The sequence below is a fragment of the Epinephelus lanceolatus genome, chromosome 22, assembly GCF_041903045.1.
Source record: "Epinephelus lanceolatus isolate andai-2023 chromosome 22, ASM4190304v1, whole genome shotgun sequence".
Classification (NCBI taxonomy): domain Eukaryota; kingdom Metazoa; phylum Chordata; class Actinopteri; order Perciformes; family Serranidae; genus Epinephelus; species Epinephelus lanceolatus.
Window position 1 is genome coordinate 2,755,444 of NC_135755.1, and position 22,689 is coordinate 2,778,132.

At 39.6% G+C, this 22,689-nt stretch overlaps 2 protein-coding genes across 3 annotated transcripts in view; both read left to right on the forward strand.

Moving 5' to 3' along the window:
- The first annotated feature begins 101 nt into the window (after positions 1-101).
- On the forward strand, positions 102-12,459 carry cysltr3 (cysteinyl leukotriene receptor 3). 2 transcript variants are annotated; one of them, XM_033609534.2, is made up of 5 exons: positions 102-669; positions 3,094-3,265; positions 7,366-7,533; positions 7,619-7,786; positions 10,522-12,459. In XM_033609534.2, exons 1-5 carry the CDS (start codon positions 663-665, stop codon positions 11,042-11,044), a joined length of 1,038 nt encoding a protein of 345 aa, XP_033465425.1. In that variant the 5' UTR covers positions 102-662; the 3' UTR covers positions 11,045-12,459. The 2 variants fall into 2 exon arrangements, with proteins under 2 accessions (XP_033465425.1, XP_033465426.1); XM_033609535.2 differs by lacking the exon at positions 7,619-7,786.
- Positions 12,460-20,825: 8,366 nt separating this feature from the next.
- kif1ca (kinesin family member 1C, a) overlaps positions 20,826-22,689 on the forward strand; it is a 36,200-nt gene continuing 34,336 nt past the window's right edge. The window contains exons 1-2 of the mRNA XM_033609360.2: positions 20,826-21,387; positions 21,550-21,713. The gene's annotated coding sequence lies outside the window, so the exon portion shown is untranslated. The remainder of the gene's footprint in view (positions 21,388-21,549; positions 21,714-22,689) is intronic.

Sequence of the window (22,689 nt, forward strand, 5' to 3'; positions counted from 1 at the left end):
AATACTTGAGTAGAGTTGAAGAGAATCACGTCATAAAGAGATCAGACTGTGATCAGTGACGAAGGAGCAGTCGACCAACAGGAAGTGACAGTGTTGCCAAAGAAGAGTGTCGTCTGGCAGGAGTTCATAAATCAATTAGTCTCGATCGGATCTTAGTAAAACCTGTTTCTGTGGCTGCCTTCAGGTTTCCTTCTGCTGTTCAGTTTTCCGTGTGTGTGTGTGTGTGTGTGTGTGTGTGTGTTGGATTATGTAACTTTATAATGCAGCCGCTCTGGCGGGCAGAACACTGTAATATCATTTGTGTAACATCATCAAGATACTGCACTCGTTCTGTTTAAAGAATCAGATCCTGGTTCATTAAAGGTCAAAAACGGGTCCAGAGGAAACTTTATATTTAGAGAAGTGTGTGTGTGTGTGTGTGTGTGTGTGTGTGTATTCTGTGGGCTTGGATAAGTGTTAAAGAAACTGTCGAGTGTGTGTTGGCCTTCTGCCCGTGTGTACGCCTCCTTCCATGGAAACTCTTGCATTGAACACACCCACACAGCCTCACAGGAGGATTTGAATACTGAACGACAGCACAGAAGTAAAAGAGAGAGACGGAGGGGTGATGATCAGACGGATGAACACACAGACGGCCGGTGGAGAGATGGAGCTGTGACAGGATGAGCGGTGAGTGACAACTTTTAAAGTAAAACAGGGCGAGATGAGATCTGAAGATTTGTGACCTTCGGGCTCAGATTAGTTCCTGGACAGTCTGAAATGACACTCTGAGAATTCCCTTGATGGTGTTCAGTGCAGTTTCTTCTACACTCAGCTTTAGAGGTGTTGGTGTTCTGGCGTCATGAGGACTGTGACTGATGCACCAACTGCTGTTTCAGTTGACTGGCTTTAAAGAAATTTCTTGATTCTAAACTTCATAGAAAACCTGATTTAAGTATTTCTGACGCCTTGTTTGTCATGCATTTCAACGTCCAGTGAAAACCATAAATTTCCATATTTAGTGATTTTTTTCACATAAACTGTGTTCATGTAAGAAACACTGAGGAACTGAAGAGAAATGAGAATGAAAACTCTAAATAATGACCCACAATCCTCTGCACAGCGGACGATACGACAGCTGACAGCTGATTGACAGCACGTTTAAGTATTTTGATGGTCAAATAGTCCAGTAATAACAGGAATATTGATTATTTAAGTGAACAAAATATTCATAAATACAAACAACAAAAGCACAGAGCTGTACCTGATTCAAAAACTCATTTGTGCCGGCCTCAAGTCAGATTTTGAATAATGTCTCTTTTGGAGCTCTGTTGTGTGCTGTACATGACCGGCTGATGTGCAGCACTGCTGTGTGCACTATGTGTTTGTTTATGGTGCATGCTGGTCATTCTTTCTGGACTAGTACTGTAAGGCAGCAACACGAAAGCTCCTGAGTCCAGGTTGAATTTACCCACGAGGACAGTAAAGGATCGTATCGTATAAAAATAACACTGATAATGGTGTTTTGTTTTGTCTCCCAGATAACAGCTGTGTGCGCCAGAGGGTCAAAGTTCAGGTTGTGATGTCATGAGTAGTGTGTCCTGATTGTGCGCAGACTGCATACAACAGTACAAACTTTTTAGGGCAGCTGCAGTATCGACTAGAAGAAAAAATAAGTATGTGAAACGCATCCCTCAAAGAAACACCAAATTACAACAAAGACACAAAACAACTACAAAGGGACACAAAAGTGCAGACACAAAACAACTACAAAGAGACACAAAACAACCACAAAGAGACACAAAACGACCACAAAGAGACACAAAACAACTACAAAGACACAAAACAGCTGCAAAGACACAAAATGACCACAAAGAGACACAAAACAACTACAAAGGGACACAAAACAAGTACAAAGAGACACAAAACAAGTACAAAGAGACACAAAACAAGTGCAAAGAGACACAAAACAATTACAAAGAGACACAAAACAGCTGCAAAGAGACACAAATCAACCACGATAGAAACAAAAACAACTGCAAAGAGACACAAAACAACCACAGACAAAAGAAACAACCGCAAAGAGAGACAAAATAACTAGAAAGAAAAAAAACACAAAACAGCTGATAGATCATCAGAAAGGTGAAAACAGACCTGTTTTTATTTTCCCTGAAAATCAGGTGTTTCACAGAGCTCAGTTTTCTTTGCGTCTTATTTACTTGGTCCTCTGTGCTGCTGGATTTTCTGTTCATAGATGGTCACTGGGGTCAAACATTAGAGTAAACTGTTTTTCAGCAGCAGCTACACTATAAACACAAATCAGCGAGGAGGTCAAAGGTCAAAGCAGTTAGTGTTTGGACATGCTGGGAGAAATTAGTGTGGGAATTTCACATAAACATTGTTCACAGTCTGCTGAGTGGAGAACTCTTCATTTCTTGAGTTTGACATGTTGACTGTATTCAGTCCTCAGCTATCAGTCAGTCGACACAAAAACTGTCACACAGGTTTTAAGGAGCACACAACAACAAACTGGTGTAAAAAAGTAAAGTAAGTGTGACGGTCAGTTAATCTAATTTGAGCCATATTATGATCTTTGACATGAAACCTTCTCAGTTTACTGACATCAAACTTTTTATTTCCTTTGAACTCATGTTAACAGATACATCTGCCCCTCTTTAACAGAGCGCTGCATGAGGTCTGATATTAGAGCACGCTCAGTACATCAGATATTATATTTAATTAGAGAAGCACGCAGTCAAACTTTGAATATGACTTCAGATTTATATTCAGCAGGTGTTTGGTTCATGAAGGCAGCTTTGTTTAAACAGGCTGACTTGTTTGGCCTGCTTTACATACCAGAAACACGCTCTCACACGCAAACATGCAGACCATTTCCTGGTGTTGTGGTTTTGGCCAGTGGTGTGTTCAGGTACACTTAGAAAGTAACAGTTTGTTTCAGTCTGCAGAGTCAGACTGAGCTTTTCTGTTGTGTCACCAAACCTCCCCTGGAGTCATAAGTTATTAAGAAATCTGTATCACGTTTATTTCAGAGTCAGAAACTGATGTTTATTAAAAAATATTCAGTGCAAAAACTCTGTGTGTGTTTTGTTGAAGGCCTGCTAACCAATCCCGTTGGCAACAACTCCTCGGTGCTGGCGGCATGTTTCCACAACGACGATGCTTTCAAGTACCGTGCCTACACCTTCACCTACCTACTGCTGTTTCCTGTGGCATTCCTCTGCAACATCGGAGCGCTGGTCGTCTTCTTCCTGCAGAGCAGCCGCAGGTAACATGGGTCTCTATCTCTGTGAGGCCTCTCCATTGACTCCCATTCATTCTCAGTCATTATCATTTGAACACACAAACATACACGTATGTCTGTCCTTTTGATGTCTCTCCATTGACTTCCATTTATTCTCAACCTTGAAGGAAGAGAGTACCGAGCCGCTGCATACATGCGTGCCGCCATCCATCATCATCAAAACACAGACACACAAACGTGTATCTCTATCTTTGTGAGGATTCTCCACTGACTTCCATTTATTCTCAACCTTCATCATCTGAACGTACCAACAAACATCTATGTCTATCATTTTGATGTCTCCCCACTGACCTCCATTAATTATCAGCCGTCATTATCCGAACACACAAACAAACATGCATCTCTGTTTTTGTGAGGCCTTTCTATTGACTTCCATTCATTATATGCCTTCACCATCGGAACACACAAACGTGTATCTCTATCTTTGTGAGGACTCTCCGTTGACTTCCGTTCATTCTCAGTCTTTATCATCTGTACACACAAACCTGTATCTCTGTCTTTGTGAGGCCTTTCTGTTGACTATCATTCATTATATGCCTTCACCATCTAAACACACACAAACCTGTATCTCTCTCTTTGTGAGGACTCTCCATTGACTTCCATTCATTCTCAGCCTTCATCGCCTGAACACACAAACACATGTCTCTGTCTTAATGAGGCCTTTCTATTGACTTCCATCCATTCTCAGCCTTCATCATCAAAACACACACGCGCAAACCTGTATGTCTATCTCTGGGAGGATTCTCCAATGACTTCCATTCATTGTCAACCTTCATCATCTGAACACACAAATGTGTATGTCTATCATTTTGATGTCTCTCCATTTACTTCCATTCACTATTACCCTTCATCATCAGGACACACAAATAAACATGTATGTCTATCTTTGTGAGGCCTTTCTATTGACTTCCATTCATTATATGCCTTCACCATCGGAACACACACAAACGTGTATCTGTCTTTGTGAGGCCTTTTTGTTGACTTCCATTCATTCTCAGTCTTCATCACTTGGACACACAAATGTGTATGTCTATCATTTTGATGTCTCTTCATTTACTTTCATTCACTATTAGCCTTCATCATCAGGACACACAGAAAAAAACATGTATGTCTATCTTTGTGAGGACTCTCTATTGACTGCCATTCATTATATGCCTTCACCATCTGAACAAACAAACATGTATGTCTTTAAGAGGCTGCGGCGCGTTCATTTTTTAAGCTAGCACAAATGTAGTGGTATTTTGTGAAACTAGACAACCTAAGGCATCCATTGGTACCGACCATGTCACTTGTCGGGAAGCGGGCTAAATGACACTTCAAAGTTTGGCTAAAAAAAAATTGGAAAGGCAACAGCTGCCATTGACACTGTGTCATGGAATGTCTGAAGAATGTCTGTATTGTACTGTTGAGAAATGAGAAATATTCAGGTGGTGCTCTCCATATCTGTTCATCTCAGTGGATTGAAGAAGAACCTGTTTTTTGTTTCCATTTTTAGACGTCAGCTGACGTCACATCTAATATGCCACACAGCAGCTTTTACTGTTCAACAGAGATGTTATCGATCAGCACGAAGACTGATAGGAGCATATTTTAGAGTATCTGTAATCTAAAGATGATCAGATGTTGATGTTCAGTATCAAAGGCGTCAGACTGAGACGTCCCCACTGTTCAGACACGGTCCTGAGCTCTGACCTCGCCATCACATCAGGATTTCAAACTGCTGATTGTTGTTTACAATCTGACCGTTAAGTTCATTTGCATACAGGTCAGGCACACGGGGATATGAATAACACGCCTATGTTTTATGCAAACCTCATATCGTAACACGATCCAAGATCCTCAGGCTGAAATAAAAAAAGACAGTAAAGATGTTTAGAGTTCATGTCCTCTGCAGATGCTCTGACATCAACATCTGTCAGACACAGCTCACTGTGTCATTAAGTCACCTTTAAACACTCGGAGTGACTGTTAGCAGGTGACGCTCTGCAGTGCGCTGATGATGGGCGGAGCTAAGCTATTTTAAAACAGCAGAAGTCATGATGACTCAGCTGAAATATTTTCACCAACAGCTGGGCTCCTTAATACCTTTGTTAGTCGCTAACATTATGCTACCTTTTGTAAGGGCAGGAGTAAACACACCTGGTAACAATCAGATCAATGGTTACCATTCTGGCATTTTTTGATATTGCAGGGAGCCTAGCATGCTCGCCACTGCCAACCAGTGGCGCACGTCTGGTCATGGAATGAGTCTATTCTAAAACTCGGTGAATACACAGTGCTATTTAGTGCTATTTTATTATTTTATCCACTTTGCTTCAACTGATCACCACCAAAATTTCATCCAAATCCGTTCATAACTTTTTAAGTTATTTTGCAGACGCACAAACAGACAAACAGACCAACGCTGGCGAAAGCATAACCTCCTTGGTGGAGGTAAAAATGCTGTGATTAAGACAGGGCCGTAAACACTGTGCAACGGTAATGACATCAGCATGTTCAGACACAATTTTTTTTTTTTTTATACTTCTTGGAAATCATTATATTTGAGTTCTCCCCAGTGACGCTTCCCAGCTCTTCCTGGGGGACCCTGAGGCGTTCCCAGGCCAGATGAGATATTTAATCCCTCCAGTGTGTTCTCTTTTAACATGAAGGAGCAGCGGCTCTACTCCGAGCTCCCTCCGGATGTCTGACTCCTCCCCCTATCTCTAAGGCTGAGCCCAGACACCCTACAGAGGAAACTCATTTCAGACGCTTGTATCTGTGACCTCATTCTTTCAGTCACTACCCAGAGCTCATGACCATAGGTGAGGGTTGGGACTAAGATGGACCAGGAAATCATTTCATCGCTGCAGATGCTGCGCCAAACCGCCGCTCCATCTCACCCTTCATTCTACCCTCATATTTATCGCGCTACATTGAGGCAAAGTCCTGAAATGTGTCTCTGGATACATCACAGTAATGAATATAAAATACTAATTTGGTCCCAAACAATGAACTGTGCCACACAGCAGACACAGTGAGCCTTCAGATAAAAGTCCATTATTAAAGTTTTATGTCTCTAAAATCTTCACAGACAGCTTAGGTTGACTTTGTGAGACTCACCGGGCTGTGGCTCAGGAGGTCGAGCGGGTCGTCCACTAATCAGAAGATCAGACGTTTGAGCCTCGGCTCCTCCTGTCCGCATGTGGAACAATCATTAACGCAAACCTTGTGGTTAAACATTCATAAATGCTCATTTAAAGCTGTTAGTAATGTTGAGGTGTAATGTTGCAATGTTTTGCAGCTCCAGGCAGATTGTCTGGGAGCTGTTTGGGCCCCGAATGTCTCTTTTGATAGTGAAGGTTGCCGACCCCTGACCTGACCTATGACATCACACTTTCCTCTAGATTTTGGATTAGGGAGAGAGTTCTTCATATTAACTGATATTTTTGGACTCTGTGAGAACATAGGAATAACATGTATGAATTGTACGAATGACTCACAGTCCACACAGATCCGAGCATGTGACTCCAGGTGAGAGTACAGCTGTCAACACATTGGTCACATGATCACAGCCTTACAATGAGACATGTATGAATTTGGGCACACTGCTTATTGTAGGCAAACATATGAAAATGTGGTGACAGTCTGAACTGGGTGAAGTTCCCTTTTTTAAAGCCGCCGTCTGTGAACTGTGTAATGTAGAAATGTTTCAATAAATAACATGTCAGATAAATATCTGCGTCTCCGTGACAACAGACAGGACGTGACCCTGAGTTAAGCCTTCATGTGAGAGAGGACTGTAAATATTTGCATTGAGCTGCAGGAGCAGGTTTCTGTTTCCTGCCGCACTTCATAATAAAGCGTGTTCTATTACCGAGGTTAATTTGCCTGCCGACAGTCTGCTGCTGTAAATATTTACACCTCTCACCTGCTGCTTTAACCTTTGACCTCTGGAGAGCATCGTTTACGCTCGTCCACCTTTAGATCCACAGAAATATGTACACAACAAATAACTAAACAGACTCTTCCTGTCACAGTTCATATTAGAGTTCATGTTTTACTTCGACTCTCTGTCTCTGCAGAAACTCCGCCTCCTGCGTGGTCATGATGAACCTCGCCATATCAGACGGCAGCTTCTCCCTCACCCTCCCGCTGCGATTGGCTTATTACTTCAAGGGCGGGGTGTGGCCCTTCCCTGATTGGCTGTGTCGACTGTGCGTCTATGGCTTCTACGTCAACCTGTACACAAGGTAACACACACATGCACACACACACACATGCACACACACTCAGTAACACAACAAAATGACCTTACAATCACTCTTCCTCTCTCAGCATCCTCTTCCTCACACTTCTGAGCGTGCTACGTTGGCTCGCCGTGGCCCATCCCCTTCGTCACCGCACTCTGGCCACGCCCACTCGGACATTACTGGTGTGTCTGGGAGTCTGGCTGTTTGTGGGCGTATCCTCCGCCCCCTTCCTGTCCAATGGGGTGAGGAACAGGTGAGAGTGTGTGAGCACCGTTTTGCTGCGGTTTCCAAATGAAACAACTAAGTTTTTGTTCTCATTCTTCGGTACGTGACGTATAAAAGAGGCGTGACATCAGCTGTGTCGCACGCCGTGTTTAATGGATGTTGCTTTAAAGTGACGGCTCCGCAGCACAGATGTCTCCTTTTGTTAAATGCCTGTTTCCTCAGCTCCTCTTTCCTCGTCTCCTCCACTCGCAGAGCAGAGGGGAGGTTGTTTAACACACCACCATGTCGTTGTGTAAAAATGCTTCCCTACATTTTGTCGCGGCTCAAAGCGCCCTGGTTTATTTAAATTCATCTCACAAGTGTTTTAATCTCTTTAAAATATATATATATATATATATTATTTGTTTAGATTTTTGTGATTTATTTGTTGAAATTTTAAAAGGACATAAATTAGGAATATCTTTTAATCCTAAGTGATTTTTTTTTACTTTATCTCCTTTTCAAAAATTTTCTTTATGTTTTTTGTTATGATTTTGTGTGATTTGTTACAAGTGTCGAACATCTTTCAGTTTTTTTGATATCTCCAATTTAATTTCTTGTTTTTTTAATCTTTTTTCCTTTTTTTAGTTTAAAATTATTAAGTTATGAAATATATATATATATAATAATAATACAAGATCTTTTTAAATTTTTCGCCCTTTTGCAACTTTGTAGCTATCTTATTTATATAGTTTATTAATATTTTTTACTTAATCTCCATGTTAATTCTCCTTTAATTTTATCTCCTATTTAATTTTTTTATTGATCTTTTTAAAGTTATTAATTTCTTAAGAAATATTTTCTTAAGTTAAAAAGTTATAGAATATAACTATAATATGTTTTGAAATTTATTACCTTTTTTTAAACTTTAGCATTTTAAATTTGTGACTTTTTATCGAATAATTGAATTTAGCTATAATTTTTTTTACTTTTTTTTTTACTTTGTCTTTCTTCTAAAATACCTTTTGCCCTTTTTTTATTTATTCTTATCCCACATAGGTAGACTCTACATTTAAAACAAAGGTAAATTTAAAAAAACAACTTTATTATTATTTTTTGTAATAATTTTTGATTAATTACAAATTAAAATGAATTTAAAAATAATAATAATAACTTTTTCAGGAGAGTCAGTCTGATTTTAAAAAAACAACAGTGCAGTTAAAGAGCTGCTGGGTGAAAATCCGTCACAGGACCTGCAGTCAGTTTGTTTTCATAGAAACAAAGTGGAGCGATGGCCGTCGGGAGGGAAACCTAAACACTGATGGGAGGTTGGAGGATGACTTCATGACTGAAACATAACAGACAGAAGAGCAGGATTATGTTTACTGGAGTACATTTTAATTGTCTGACGAGCTAAAAAAGATCTTTAAAACCGTGGAGAGCGTTTGCTTCATTAGACAGATGTTTCCTGCAGTTTGATTTTGTGTATCTAAAGTGAGGGATTTCAGCTGCTGCTGTCCTCACAGTGACTGTAGACACACTGCTGTCATTCAGGAATATGAACATAACAGGAGAAACCTGTTTTTAGGAATAGTTTTTATTTATTTATTTATTTATTTAAAGAAGTCTTCATATAAAAAACCTTCCTCACACATTTTTTTTCCCAAAAGCCAGACAGAAATAAAACAGTAATAAAACATGTTCCAGGTTGTTGTGACCCCACAGAGAGTTAACTCCATCTCTGCAGCTCTGCTGAGCCTCTTTCGCTTCTCTTAGCTCAGGACAAAGATTTTGCTGCACAACAACATCTAATGTTCATTTTATCTTTAAAGTTCACGATCCCATCTTTGCTCCCCAGAGAATCAAGCCTTTATATTTTATTGTCTTCCTTCAGTGCCGCCCTCGGGACAAACTTTACCTTTTAGCTCTTTATCTCAGGATAGATAACTCCTCAGGATACTGTTTGTTCTGTCCTACATTTCACAATGGATTTATATTTGTGTGTCAGCTCTACACATGTGGCCTACGCTGTTGTGAGCATTTATACTTGTGCAGTGGAGTCTGTGTCACTCTGCAGTTACACCTCCTAAACACTAGTTGGTGGTAGAGTTTCTGTGAAGTGCTGTAAAGTTTAGTTGATTCAAAACACACATAAAATGTACATTAAACACAAATCAGCTTCACTATAACTCGCAGCATTCACAGACAAACACTTGTCTTTATCTGGACACATTTTCCCCACAAATACAACATGCTAACGTTATTAGCACAAGTCTATGGCATTTTACATTGTATGAATTAGCCTAGCAGCTAGCGATCTTCTCCTCTGCTCATATGAAGCCAGGGACAACAGCAGCATGTAACACAGGTAATGTTACAAAATTCAGCTCCGTTACAGCTCACAAGGTTCACTGACAAAACAACTTATATTAAACATTTTTCCCTCACATATTTAACATGCTAACGTTATTAGCATTTTCTCAACTCGTATACACACAAGACTTAAAATGCTATGGTGTAGGGCATGTGTCTATGTAGAGCTTATACTGTAGGTACAGTGTTAATCGGAAGCGGAAGTATAAATCCCACTTTGCGGTTGTGGCTGTAATGACCTCTGCAGCCTGTAGGGGTCACCAGCAGCACTTTGGTCTAATAGGATCTAAATTGAAGGAATCATGAATACAGCACAATGTTTTCGGTGCTGAGTGATGAAGGGACAATGTGTTACGTCTGAAATCTGTGGTTAATGTGTTTGCTCGTCTTTCCTCTGGTTCTCTCTCTCAGGGCAGGGTTTCCTCGTTGCTTTGAGCCATCCAGCCCCTCCTCTTGGGGGCGTGTCCTGATCTTAAACTACGTGGCGGTGGTTCTTGGCTTCCTCCTCCCTTTCCTCACCATCATCTTTTGCTACAGCAGAATCATCCGGCGCCTGATGGCCCCCTTCAGCACCCAAGGCAGCAGTCAGTCCAACAACACTCGCCACCGCAACCGACGGCGCTCAGTTCACCTGGTCACCATGGTGACGGTGACCTTCCTATTTTGCTTTTTGCCCTATCACGTGATACGATCTCTGCACCTGCATGCTGTCTGTGAGCACTGGAACTGTGCTGTCACAGTGGCGCTGCAGCGGGTAGTGGTGGTGACGCTGTGTCTGGCGGCGTCCAACAGCGTGGTAAACCCACTGCTGTATTACTACTCCACCAGGACGTTCAGAGACAACATGAGGGACGCTCAGTCCTCTCTGTTGTCCAGCAGGGGGACGTCCATGAGGCAGGGACTGTCTTTGATGAGGAGAAGGAACACCACCTGAGAGACTTGGATCAGAGTCGACGCTGCAGCTAAAATTAACTCCTTCCTTATTTCCTAAAATATTCTGCTTCCTGCTGAAAACACCACGCACATTTTATTTATTTCAGTGAAAACAAATATTTATAGCATTCGTCTGAGAAAAAGGAGTCGCTTTTCTGCCTAATGTGGACGAAAAGAATTTGGTGAAAGTATGAGACAGAAGTCACCGGCAGCTCTGCAGACAGTAGTCATTCAGGAGGAGGGTTCAGAGGTCACTGAGGTGTGGTTGCGGAGTCCAGGGGTCGTTGAGAAGAGTCCAGGTGTTGTTGAGGAGTCCAGGGGTCATAGAAGAAAGTCCGGGGGTCGTTGAAGTGAGTTTAGAGGTCACTGAGGAGAGTTCATGGGTCACTGACGAGTCTGGGGATCATTGAGGAGAGTTCAGGGGTGGTTGAGGAGTCTGGGATTTTTAAGGAATCCAGGGGTTATTTAGGAAAGTCCAGGGGTCATAGAGTAGAGTCCGGGGGTCGTTGAAGAGAGTTCAGAGGTCATTGAGCAAAGTTCATGGGTCATTGAGGAGTCTGGTGGTCGTTGAGGAGAGTTCAGAGGACATTGAGGAGTTCAGGGGTCATTGAGGACAGTTCAGGGGACATTGGGGAGAGTCCAGGTGTTCTTGAGGAGTCTGGGATTTGTTGAGGAGTCTAGGGGTTATTGAGGAGTCCGGGAGTCGCTGAGGAGTTCAAGGTTCGTTGAGGAGTTCAGAGGTCGTTGAGAAGATCCAGAGGTTGTTGAGCAGTCCAGGTTACTGGGGAGGGTCCAGGGACTATTGAGGTAATTGAGGAGAGTCGGGGAGTTGTTAAGGAGTCCAGATATTATAGATATTGTTGACGACGGGGTTCCTGTTATATGAAAACTCTGAGCAACAGCTAACACAGGCACACAGGAGAAGGTGTTTCCAGATTTCTTTCACTGCAGTTAATGTGTAGCCTACAAACTGTGAGCAGAGTTAAAAATCTCCCAGACAGATTTGTCTGCTGTCCCTGTTGAGTAACAGCGCCCTCTGCAGGCTTTGCACTAAAAAGCACCCTGTCAGGTCTCATTTGATACAACTGACTGAAAGTTCACTCTTAGTCCTGACAGATTCTGTATTTTTATCTTCATGTTCAGACTCAGACCAACAGTGCATGTGTCTGCCAGCAGGAATTGTGTCATACACTGATTTTTTTTTTTAATTGATATCATATATTAGTGTTTATGAAGGTTTCTGTCGGACTAACGCACTGTTGGATTGAGTCTGCACATGAGCTTTGTGTATGTGTGTGTGGCTGTGTGTGTGTGTGGCTGTAAATTATTGTTTGAAGTGTAAACATGTTTCCAGTGCAGAATCCTAGTGTTTATGTGGAAATAAATATCAGTCATGTAGGCAGGAAATATTTCCTACTCTTGTTTCGTAGTCATACTTCTGTTTGTGTGTTCAGTGTTTCCACAGAAATGTCATGTTTTCATTTCTTTGATGTGTTTCTTTAGAAGGAGCTAAAGAGGAAATGTATTTTCCAAATGGGAAAACATCGGCCGCAGATGCTTAGCAACTCAAATGTCAAATAACAGTCACAGTTCAAAGGAAAATGACTGTTGCTCCACTGATCATAGATCTGTTACGACATCAGGCTGACATTAGACGCTGACGTCCCCCGACGCTGCCAAGCAGTTACACTATAACATCGACCAGCCACATGTCACGCCGATGTGAAAAGACGGCTTTTTTCGTCAGTGTCTGACTACCCAAGTGCTGGATTTCGAGTTCGGACTGAGACCAGGTTCCCCAGTTGCCAGTAGAAATGCTGGTTTTGTACAATTCTACAAACTATGGATATGTTTGTATGTTAAATGTATCATAAACTATTCTAAAGTGATGTAGTACATGAGCTGATTTTGTTTTCTGCATAGTGTGTCCAACCTGGTCTCACTCAGAAGTCGCTGAATACTTGGTCAGTGACTTCTGGTGTCAGGCACCAACAAAAAAAGCCGTCCTTTTACATCAGCATGTTACGCAGCTGGTTGCCGTTGTTGTTTAACAGCACCTAGCGGTAGGTGGGAGGGGTGGTGGATGGGTCCAACAACCCCCGACTTTCACCTGAGAGGCCGGTGTTCACTTCCTGTGAGATTGTAAAACCAAACCCTGTTCTTTTGTCCTAAACCCAACCACGTGTGTGTTGTTGAAGGAAAAAACATCAGTTGGTGGAGTTGTACTGATGTAGTGCTTTTATTTTGAAAGAGACTGTATGCAAACTGTACATTTCCTGTGAAAACAGAAGTGTATTTTGAAAACAGACAATGCATGTAACAGGCTGAAGTTGACACGGCGTCCCAGAACGTCAACAACCAACACACCCAGGGTACCTTGGACGTCATATGTGGACGTGGAAAGTCCATGACCAAACGTGGACACGTGACGAGGTCACAGTGAGGATGATGTTGCTGTGTCACCTAGAAGAGGCACCTGCTAGGTTCCAGACCACTGTTCAAGACCAACAACCTGGCAGGTTTTTCCATGACCCTTGACTGTGTTTCCAGTCGGGACAGTGACACACCTTATCCCACAACCCAATCTCCAGAAATACCGTTGCCAATCTAAGTTTCTGTCAACCCCAACTTTGTTACATTTGCACGTTATTATGCAGCCTTTACATTTCCTAACATGATAACTACATTTCAGTAATGCTGTGGTTAACGTGTGGTTATGTTTAGGCACAGAAACCACTTTGGTTTGGTTATGGTTTGGAAAGGATCATGTTTTGGCTTAAGATACCTGGTAAAAGCACCTGTCCTGGAAAAACAGCGACGGGTTTCTGTATCACAACCTTTTTGTCTATATATTTCTGTTGGTGATGAACAGCGGTCTGCAGCTTGACAGGCGTTTTGCATAGGTCCGTGGTTCCCAACTGGTGGGTCAAGGTTCAAAAGTGGGTCGTGGGTTCATTCTGAATGGACTTCAAGCGACTTGCAAACATGTCAAGATTGTAAAAACACTTTGTTTTTAAGTACAGCCAATTTCTGGCACAGAGCTGTAATAAATGACGAACTGACGGCTACTTGATAGAGACAGGAAACTAGCTCGAGGACACGGCCAAATGCAAGTATGATGCTGAATATACTACACTGTGTCATCAACCTTGAACTAATGACTGAGGAGAAATCTGGACCAGTTGGAACCCACTGCTCAAGGTATCACACCAACCACCACCTCCTGATGACCAACTGTGCGCTCCAATCCCCATACTAACACACTATGGCTCAAAATAAAGTTCAATAATAAAAATAACCCTGTTCATATTATCCGTTAGGTTACAGTGAGAAATTAACACGACTAAACTGAAGGTCCACAGAGATGACTGCAGCCTGGGTTTATTCCCGTCTCTGGCCTGCAGGGGGCGCAAATGTACTGCAGTTTATATTCAACTGTGGCGCATTTAACATGGAAATACTGTACAGGTCTGCAGCTCCTTAAATGTCTTACAGTGTCTTCAGTTTAACCCCTTGAAACCTGGAGTAACATCACTTATCCTCCGCTGCTTTCAGATGTCTTTCTCACTGGTGCGATTTCTTACAAGAACATGGGGAAAAGGCAATGAGCAACTTGGTAAGACCTGTCCCACAGAATAAAAATAAAGATAAAAACTAAAAATAAAAAAAACTGTAATTAAATAAATTTAGAATATTATCTTAAAAAATAGGCAAAAAAAGAAAAATGCTAGGGAAAAATCAAATTATCATAGATATTATGTTTAAATAGAATTATTATAAAAAACATTTTAAATTATGGTACAGAAATTTTATTCTTTTAAGCACTTTTAGGCCATTTCCTTGTTTGTTTTTTATAAACTTTCTTTCTTGTTTCAAACTACTTTTTTTTTAATTTCCCTTTTTACTAATCTTGTGCAAGATTTTTGGGTCTTCAGTCCTTGCTGACTGCTTTCTTCCCATGTTTGTGAAAGAAATAAAGCCAGTTTGCTGTCAGGCTTCAAAGGGTTAAATCAAGTATTTATTCATGTCTTATGCTGCACTGTAGCTTTCATTCTTGTATTTCATAGCTGTCTTCTTTTTCTTTTCTTTTCTTTAGCTCCTTAATGGCGTTATTTCATGTATTTAAACGTCCTTTAATAATGTCTTTCTTTTGCACTTTGTCTCGATGCTTCTGATGATTTATATCGAGCACTTTAAATTTTGCTTGTTGCCAAAATGTGCTGAATCAGTAAATCTGCCTCGCCATGTCTACAGCTGACAGATACATGTAGGAACAAAAACGCCCACAGGGTGTCGACAGGCTGCAGACACTTTTATTTACTGCCTTTTAAGAGACCATTTTTAAGAGCACATTTTAGACAGATAATCTTTTTGTCACAGAGGCACTGCAGGTGATAAAGGTCACATGTTCCTGTGCAGAGGGAGGTTTGATGTAGGAGTATGGTCATCACAGTGAGTTTGGGTCATCCACATTTAGCAGGTGAGACACGTAAAAAGACAGTTTAAGGTTCAGTGGAAGGTTCAAAGATTTGTATCATCAGAAACGTGACTTTAACTCAGAAGAGCTCGACTCATTTTGACCAAGAGGAATTTAATTAATTAAATATAATTAAATCAAATATTTGTCACAAACTCAAATTTAAGATTAAGACTAAGAATCTAATGAGTTTTTAATGTCTAGTATTTGTTAATAAAATGCAGATGTAAACATTAAAGTCTTCAGTCTTGATTTAAAATAAGTGAGAGTTGGTGCTGACCTGCAGATTCCTTCACTGCAGCCTGATGCGCAGACCTCCTGTCTGTCTCTGTAAGCTGAAACCATTTCCCTCAGTGGAAACAAAGCTTTGATTTACTTTAATTTCACAGATAAGAAACAATAAATTGTGAAGACAATAAAGCCTCCACACACTGTGTGTGATTTATCCTGGCTGAAATATGAGCAGAGGAAATCTCTGCTGGCTGCTAGGCTAATTTATACAATGTAAAATGCCATAGGCTTGTGCTAATAATGTTAGCATGTTGTATTTGTGGGGAAAATGTGTCCAGATAAAGACAAGTGTTTGTCTGTGAATGCTGCGAGTTATAGTGAAGCTGATTTGTGTTTGAAACTGTCTCTATTAAGACATGTTTAATGTGTGTTTAATGTGTGTTTACTGTGTGTTTAATGTGTGTTTAATGTGTGTGTAATGTGTGTTTAATGTGTGTTTACTGTGTTTAATGTGTGTTTAACGTGTGTGTAATGTGTGTTTAATGTGTGTTTACTGTGTGTTTTGAATCGACTTTACAGCACTTCACAGAAACTCTGTCGCCATCTAGTGTTTGAAGGTGTAACTGCAGAGTGACACAGACACACCACCACACAAGTATAAATGCTCACACTGGTGGAGGCTCCAGCATATGTCGTGCTTTAGTCAACAGATTTTAGAATTAGTGTACAAAACTGAAGTTTAGAGTGTTTTAACTTTTCATCGTCCCGCCTGGATGAGTCATCTCAACTGAACATCCAAGAATAAACTCTGTAGGATTGTAGCTATAGCAGGTAAAATAGTTGGTAAGCTCTTGACCCAACTCTTTATGGGAAGGGTGAGGAAGAGTATCTTGGCAGAGAGTCCCCCCTTTAAGTGTTTTCTTATGGCTTTATATGTTTGTTTTACTATTTGTCTGCTTTTTACTAAGTTGTCTTTGTGTCTGGTGAGCTGAAGACACATTTGCATCTCTGGTGCACCATAGACATCTCCTGAGACCTGAGAGTACTGACTATATATATTGAATATATTGAGACGGAGGAGAACGGGACAGATGCACACAAACGCCTCCTCTGTGGTCACACGTGATTCATGACATCACAGGAGGAAACAGTGTGGACCAATCACAAGGAGGTCAAAGGTCGGACACAACAATCATCGTAAAGACACAAACAAAAACTTGTTTTATGGTTCATTTTAACTGTGTGTGTGTGTGTGTGTGTGTGTGTGTTTCCTGAATCCTCCAGGTGTTTCCTGACCCCGCCCCCCTCTTGTTTTACGGACACACAGTCAGACACTCGTGATGTTTGACTCTGACTGAACACACACACACACAGAAGCTGAGCTGATGAGTACTTATTTACACACACACACACACACACACACACACACACACACAGACGCAGAGGTGAATGTGTGAACGTTATCATAAACTAACAGTCTGATGAAACAGTCCTGCAGTGAAACATTCAGTTTGTGTCACAGTTTGTGCTGCTGCTGCATTAATGTTTCTGATACTGACTCTACTGTCATTGGTGTAAACCTGGTACATTTATACACGTGTGTTTACATTTATCCAACATTAGAACTTTGCTGAATCATCTGTCAGCAGCTCCTGTTTACAACGTGTTCATGGGTGTTCACACAGCTGTCACTAAATCACTTTGAAACTGGAGAAATCTTTAAAACATGATTTTTCTCAATGAAGTTCTGCAGCGTCTTTGTTCTATGATTTCTGAGTGGATTAATGGAGATTAATTCTTGATGAACATAATAATAATAAGATCCTGGGAAAGTGTCAGTCACACTAAATCTAAATATATATATGTGTCATGTGTGTGTGTTTATAATTCACTGAGTTATGGAGGTCCAAACACGCCAACAGAAAGCTTCTGTGTACTTCATTAGTCCTGTAGAACCTTTTAGCTGCTCTGTCGTGTTCTCGCGTGAAACACAGACTGCTCTTTTAACATCCTGTGTGCGCGTGTCCCCGGTCCCAGTGCAACGTCACCCGGGGACGAAATGGCGACAAAGATCGTCTGTGTTTGAGAAGATGATCCACTACACCAGAATACAAAAAGTTGCTCCTGCTCAATGATTATTAATATGTGGATACTGATGAGTGATTAATAACAGTACAGAGAGTAATTCACAGTGGTGACATGTAAGTAAGTACTTTTTCCTCAAATACTGTACTTAAGTACATACTGGTAGTACTTTATTTGAATATTGCCATTTATACTACTTTATATTTTAACTCCACTACATTTTTAGGCCAATATTACGGTGGCCCTGAGGTCAAAACATGACAATTTGTAACACACAATATTTCAGAAAACATGACAATTAATTAAAAAACTATAACATTTCCCAAAACACTACAACATTTGTAACAAGTGTTTTGTGACATGTAGGTTTTTTTTTTTGTTTGTTTGTTTTTAAAATATATATATATATCTTGTTGGTTTTTGTGAAATGTTGTTTTCTAAAATGTTGTTGTGTCTGTGAAATGTAGTTCTCTAAAAAATATTGTTGCTTTTTTGTAAAATGTAGTTTTCTAAAATATTGTTGTTTTTGTGAAATGTAGTTTTCTATAATATTGTTGTTTTTGTGAAATGTAGTTCACTAAAAATATTGTTGCTTTTTTGAAATGTAGTTTTCTAAAATATTGTTGTTTTTTGTAAAATGTAGTTTTCTAAAAATTTTGTTGTTTTTTTGCTAAATGTAGTTATCTAAAATTTTGTTGATTTTTGCTAAATGTAGTTTTCTAAAATGTTGTTATTTTTTGCTAAATGTAGCTCTCTAAAATATTGGGGTTTTTTTTTGCAAAATGTAGTTTTCTGAAATTTTGTTGTTTATTGCAAAATGTAGTTCTCTAAAATTTTGTTGTTTTTTGCTAAATGTAGTTCTCTAAAATTTGGGGTTTTTGTGAAATGTAGTTTTCTAAAATTTGGGGGGGTTTTGTGAAATGTAGTTCTCTAAAATATTGTTGTTTTTGTGAAATGTAGTTCTCTAAAATTTGGGTTTTTTGTGAAATGTAGTTCTCTAAAATTTTGGGTTTTTTGTGAAATGTAGTTTTCTAAAATTTGGGTTTTTTGTGAAATGTAGTTCTCTAAAATTTTGGGTTTTTGTGAAATGTAGTTCTCTAAAATGTTGTTTTTGTGAAATGTAGTTCTCTAAAATTTTGCTGTTTTTGTGAAATTTAGTTCTCTAAAATATTGTTGTTTTTTGTAAAATGTAGTTTTCTGAAATTTTGTTGTTTTTTGCAAAATGTAGTTCTCTAAAATTTTGTTGTTTTTTGCTGAATGTAGTTCTCTAAAATATTGTTGTTTTTGTGAAATGTAGTTCTCTAAAATATTGTTTTTTTGTAAAATGTAGTTTTCTAAAATGTTGTTATTTTTTGCTAAATGTGGCTCTCTAAAATATTGTTGTTTTTTGTAAAATGTAGTTTTCTGAAATTTTGTTGTTTTTTGCAAAATGTAGTTCTCTAAAATTTTGTTGTTTTTTGCTGAATGTAGTTCTCTAAAATATTGTTGTTTTTGTGAAATGTAGTTCTCTAAAATTTTGGATTTTTGTGAAATGTAGTTTTCTAAAATTTGGGGTTTTTTTTGTGAAATGTAGTTTTCTAAAATGTTGGGGGTTTTTTGTGAAATGTAGTTCTCTAAAACATTGTTATTTTTGTGAAATGTAGTTCTCTAAAATTTTGTTGTTTTTTGTGAAATGTAGTTCTCTAAAATATTGTTGTTTTTGTGAAATGTAGTTCTCTAAAATTTTGTTTTTTTTGTGAAATGTAGTTTCCAAAAATTTTGTTTTTTGCAAAATGTAGTTTGTCTAAAATTTTGGGTTTTTCTGGCGAAATGTAGTTCTCTAAAATTTTGTTGTTTTTGTGAAATGTAGTTCTCTAAAATTTTGTTATTTTTTGCTAAATGTAGCTCTCTACAATATTGTTGTTTTTTGTAAAATGTAGTTTTCTGAAATTTTGTTGTTTTTTTTGCTAAATGTAGTTCTCTACAATTTTGTTGTTTTTGTGAAATGTAGTTCTTTACAATTTTGGTGTTTTGTGAAATGTAGTTCTACAATTTTGTTGTTTTCGTGAAATGTAGTTTTCTAAAATTTGAGGTTTTTTTGTGAAATGTAGTTCTCTAAAATTCTGGGTTTTTGTGAAATGTAGTTCTCTAAAATTTTGGGTTTTTTGTGAAATGTAGTTTTCTACATTTTTTTTTGTGAAATATAGTTCTTTAAAATTTTGTTGTTTTTTGTGAAATGTAGTTCTCTAAAATATTGTTGTTTTTGTGAAATGTAGTTCTCTAAAATTTTGTTTTTTTTTTGTGAAATGTAGTTTCCAAAAATTTTGTTTTTTGCAAAATGTAGTTTGTCTAAAATTTTGGGTTTTTCTGGCGAAATGTAGTTCTCTAAAATTTTGTTGTTTTTGTGAAATGTAGTTCTCTAAAATATTGTTTTTTGAAAAACGTAGTTTTCTAAAATTTTGTTGATTTTTTGGTAAATGTAGTTTTCTAAAATTTTGTTGATTTTTGCTAAATGTAGTTTTCCAAAATGTTGTTATTTTTTGCTAAATGTAGCTCTCTAAAATATTGTTGTTTTTTTATAAAATGTAGTTTTCTGAAATTTTGTTGTTTTTTGCAAAATGTAGTTTTCTGAAATTTTGTTGTTTTTTGCTAAATGTAGCTCTCTACAATTTTGTTGTTTTTGTGAAATGTAGTTTCCAAAAATGTTGTCCTTTTTACAGCACTACATTTAATTTATAGATTTAGTTACTTTTCAGATTCAGATTATTAATACAAAATTTGAATCAAGTAATATAGTGTAATAGTAAAGTTAATATTTGTGCAGTTTAACTTCAGCGACACTGTAACTGAGTATTTCTACACACCGGTGTTTTTTATCTATAATAACCCAGGTGGACAAAGCGACCTGGCCCAGAATCGGCCTGAACTCGGCATGCTGGATGAAATCAGCTGGTCCGATTCCGGATGCCGACACTGCCGTCACTGGGACGTCCTGTGACGCAGAGAGTTTGGGTGTCGGTAAATGAGTCGGAGTGAGACCTCTGTCTGTCTGAGTGTGTGAGGAGGCGGCGGAGCTCGGCGCGGGGCAGGGCGGGGCGGAGCGGCGCGGGTCCCGGGGCTCACGGCTCACTGGCTCGCGCCCTCCTCTGCTCCTGCGCTCCTCCGTCACGGGAGCGCGCCCGCACTCACAGACGCGCACACCCGCCGCGCGGCCAGGCCACCGGCCAGCCTCTCCGCCTCTCTCCCCCTCTCTGTCTCCTCTTTCCTTTTCCTTTCTCACAAACTCGGTCAAACTTTCCGGTCACACCCGGTCTACCGTTAAACTCCCCCCCGCGCCCCCCCGAACCGGAGCAGGAGCAGCGGCCACCGGGCCGGACAAAGTACCGGATTACCGAGTTTGAGCGACGGAGCCGGACCTGCCGTGATTCACCGCCCCGCAGCGGGCCTCAACTTTCCTTCATTTTGTTTCTCCTCTTCCCTCCGTTTACCGACGGTCACCAGCGCCGGGCGGTGACGTCAGCCCCGGGGAAAGTGGTGAATCGGCCGCCGTTACACCGGAGGACACGATATTGGTGAGTGTTTTAACTTTTCTTTGACGCGCGCGCGTGCGTGTGTGCATGTGTGTGTGAGTGCGACACAGCAGCGCCCCCACCCAACTTTGTGACTCTCACACTGTGTGTGTGTGTGTGTGTGTGTGTGTGTGTGTGTGTGTGTGTGTGTCCCGGTACCGACAGGCCCGGGCCAGGAGCAGGACCACGGCTGATCACCGGCTGAACTCTGTGACCCGCCGCTTCTTTGTTTGTTTGTTTGTTTGTTTGTGAACGGAGAGATGGGGGCTGTGTGAACGGATCAGCGCGTGGCTTCCACGAGACTCACCGTTTCCTCCGGTCCGGTAGAGGTGAGTCATCATCCCGGTAATATCACCGGAACATGACGTTATTAGTGTTTAATGAGTCGTGCTGCAGGAGTTTATACTTTAAAACACACTTTAATATCACAAAATGAGATTTAATTGATGTTAATGAACTTCAGCTCAGTGTTTAATTCAAACTTTGTTTATTTCACATTAATCTGTTGTTTATTTACCTGTGAAATCATCTAATAAACAAACTGTACTGTCGTTGTAAACAAAGTTACAGCAGGACAACAATAAACTAATTAAACCAACATCATGAATTAAACATTTAAACACACAAAACACATCAGATAAAAACAAATTACACATTAAAGTGACAAAAGTTTTGATATTAAAGAGTTAAATGAAATGAAAACATTAAAAAACACTGAATATGTTAAATAATTATGATAAAGGACAAAATGTACCTTAAAGATCTGCTGCAGCAGCGTCAGGCTCTGAGCTGTACAACAGGTGAGGTTATTATGAGGAGGGTTAGTTTTAGTTTTCGATTAGTTGTCAATTAATAAATCAATCACCAACTACATGTGATTAATGATGAGCTGGTGTGTACGGGAGCATGTTGATGTCACGCCTGAAGGAAAACTGATCAGTATCAGGTGAGAACATGAAAAGTGTCTCATTCCAACAAGATGTTTTCATGTCAGGACAAAAAACTTTTCTTTTTATGACAGGAAGGAAAGAAAACATTAAATATTTGAATTTAAGAATCACAGAATTTTGACTTTTAAAAAGTGACAGTAGTGTAGATGTTTTCACATTATAACAAGATTTAGTAAATTTTTAATAAGCGTATTTATTTTCCTTTTTTTTTTTTTACAAGAAAAGTTTCATGTCCTAATATGACAATATCCTGTAAACACATGAAACATCTTGTTATTACCTGAAACATTTGTTTGTTTGTTTGTTTGTTTTCCTCGCCTAGCAGACAGTTCCACTCTTACATCAGTTTGAATGT

What these genes read in the sequence shown, in the direction of transcription:
- cysltr3 (XM_033609534.2), top strand. An exon ending in TTCCTGCAGAGCAGCCGCAG is followed by an intron (nt 3,266 to 7,365) that starts GTAACATGGGTC and finishes CTGTCTCTGCAG; the next exon opens with AAACTCCGCCTCCTGCGTGG. An exon ending in TACGTCAACCTGTACACAAG is followed by an intron (nt 7,534 to 7,618) that starts GTAACACACACA and finishes TTCCTCTCTCAG; the next exon opens with CATCCTCTTCCTCACACTTC.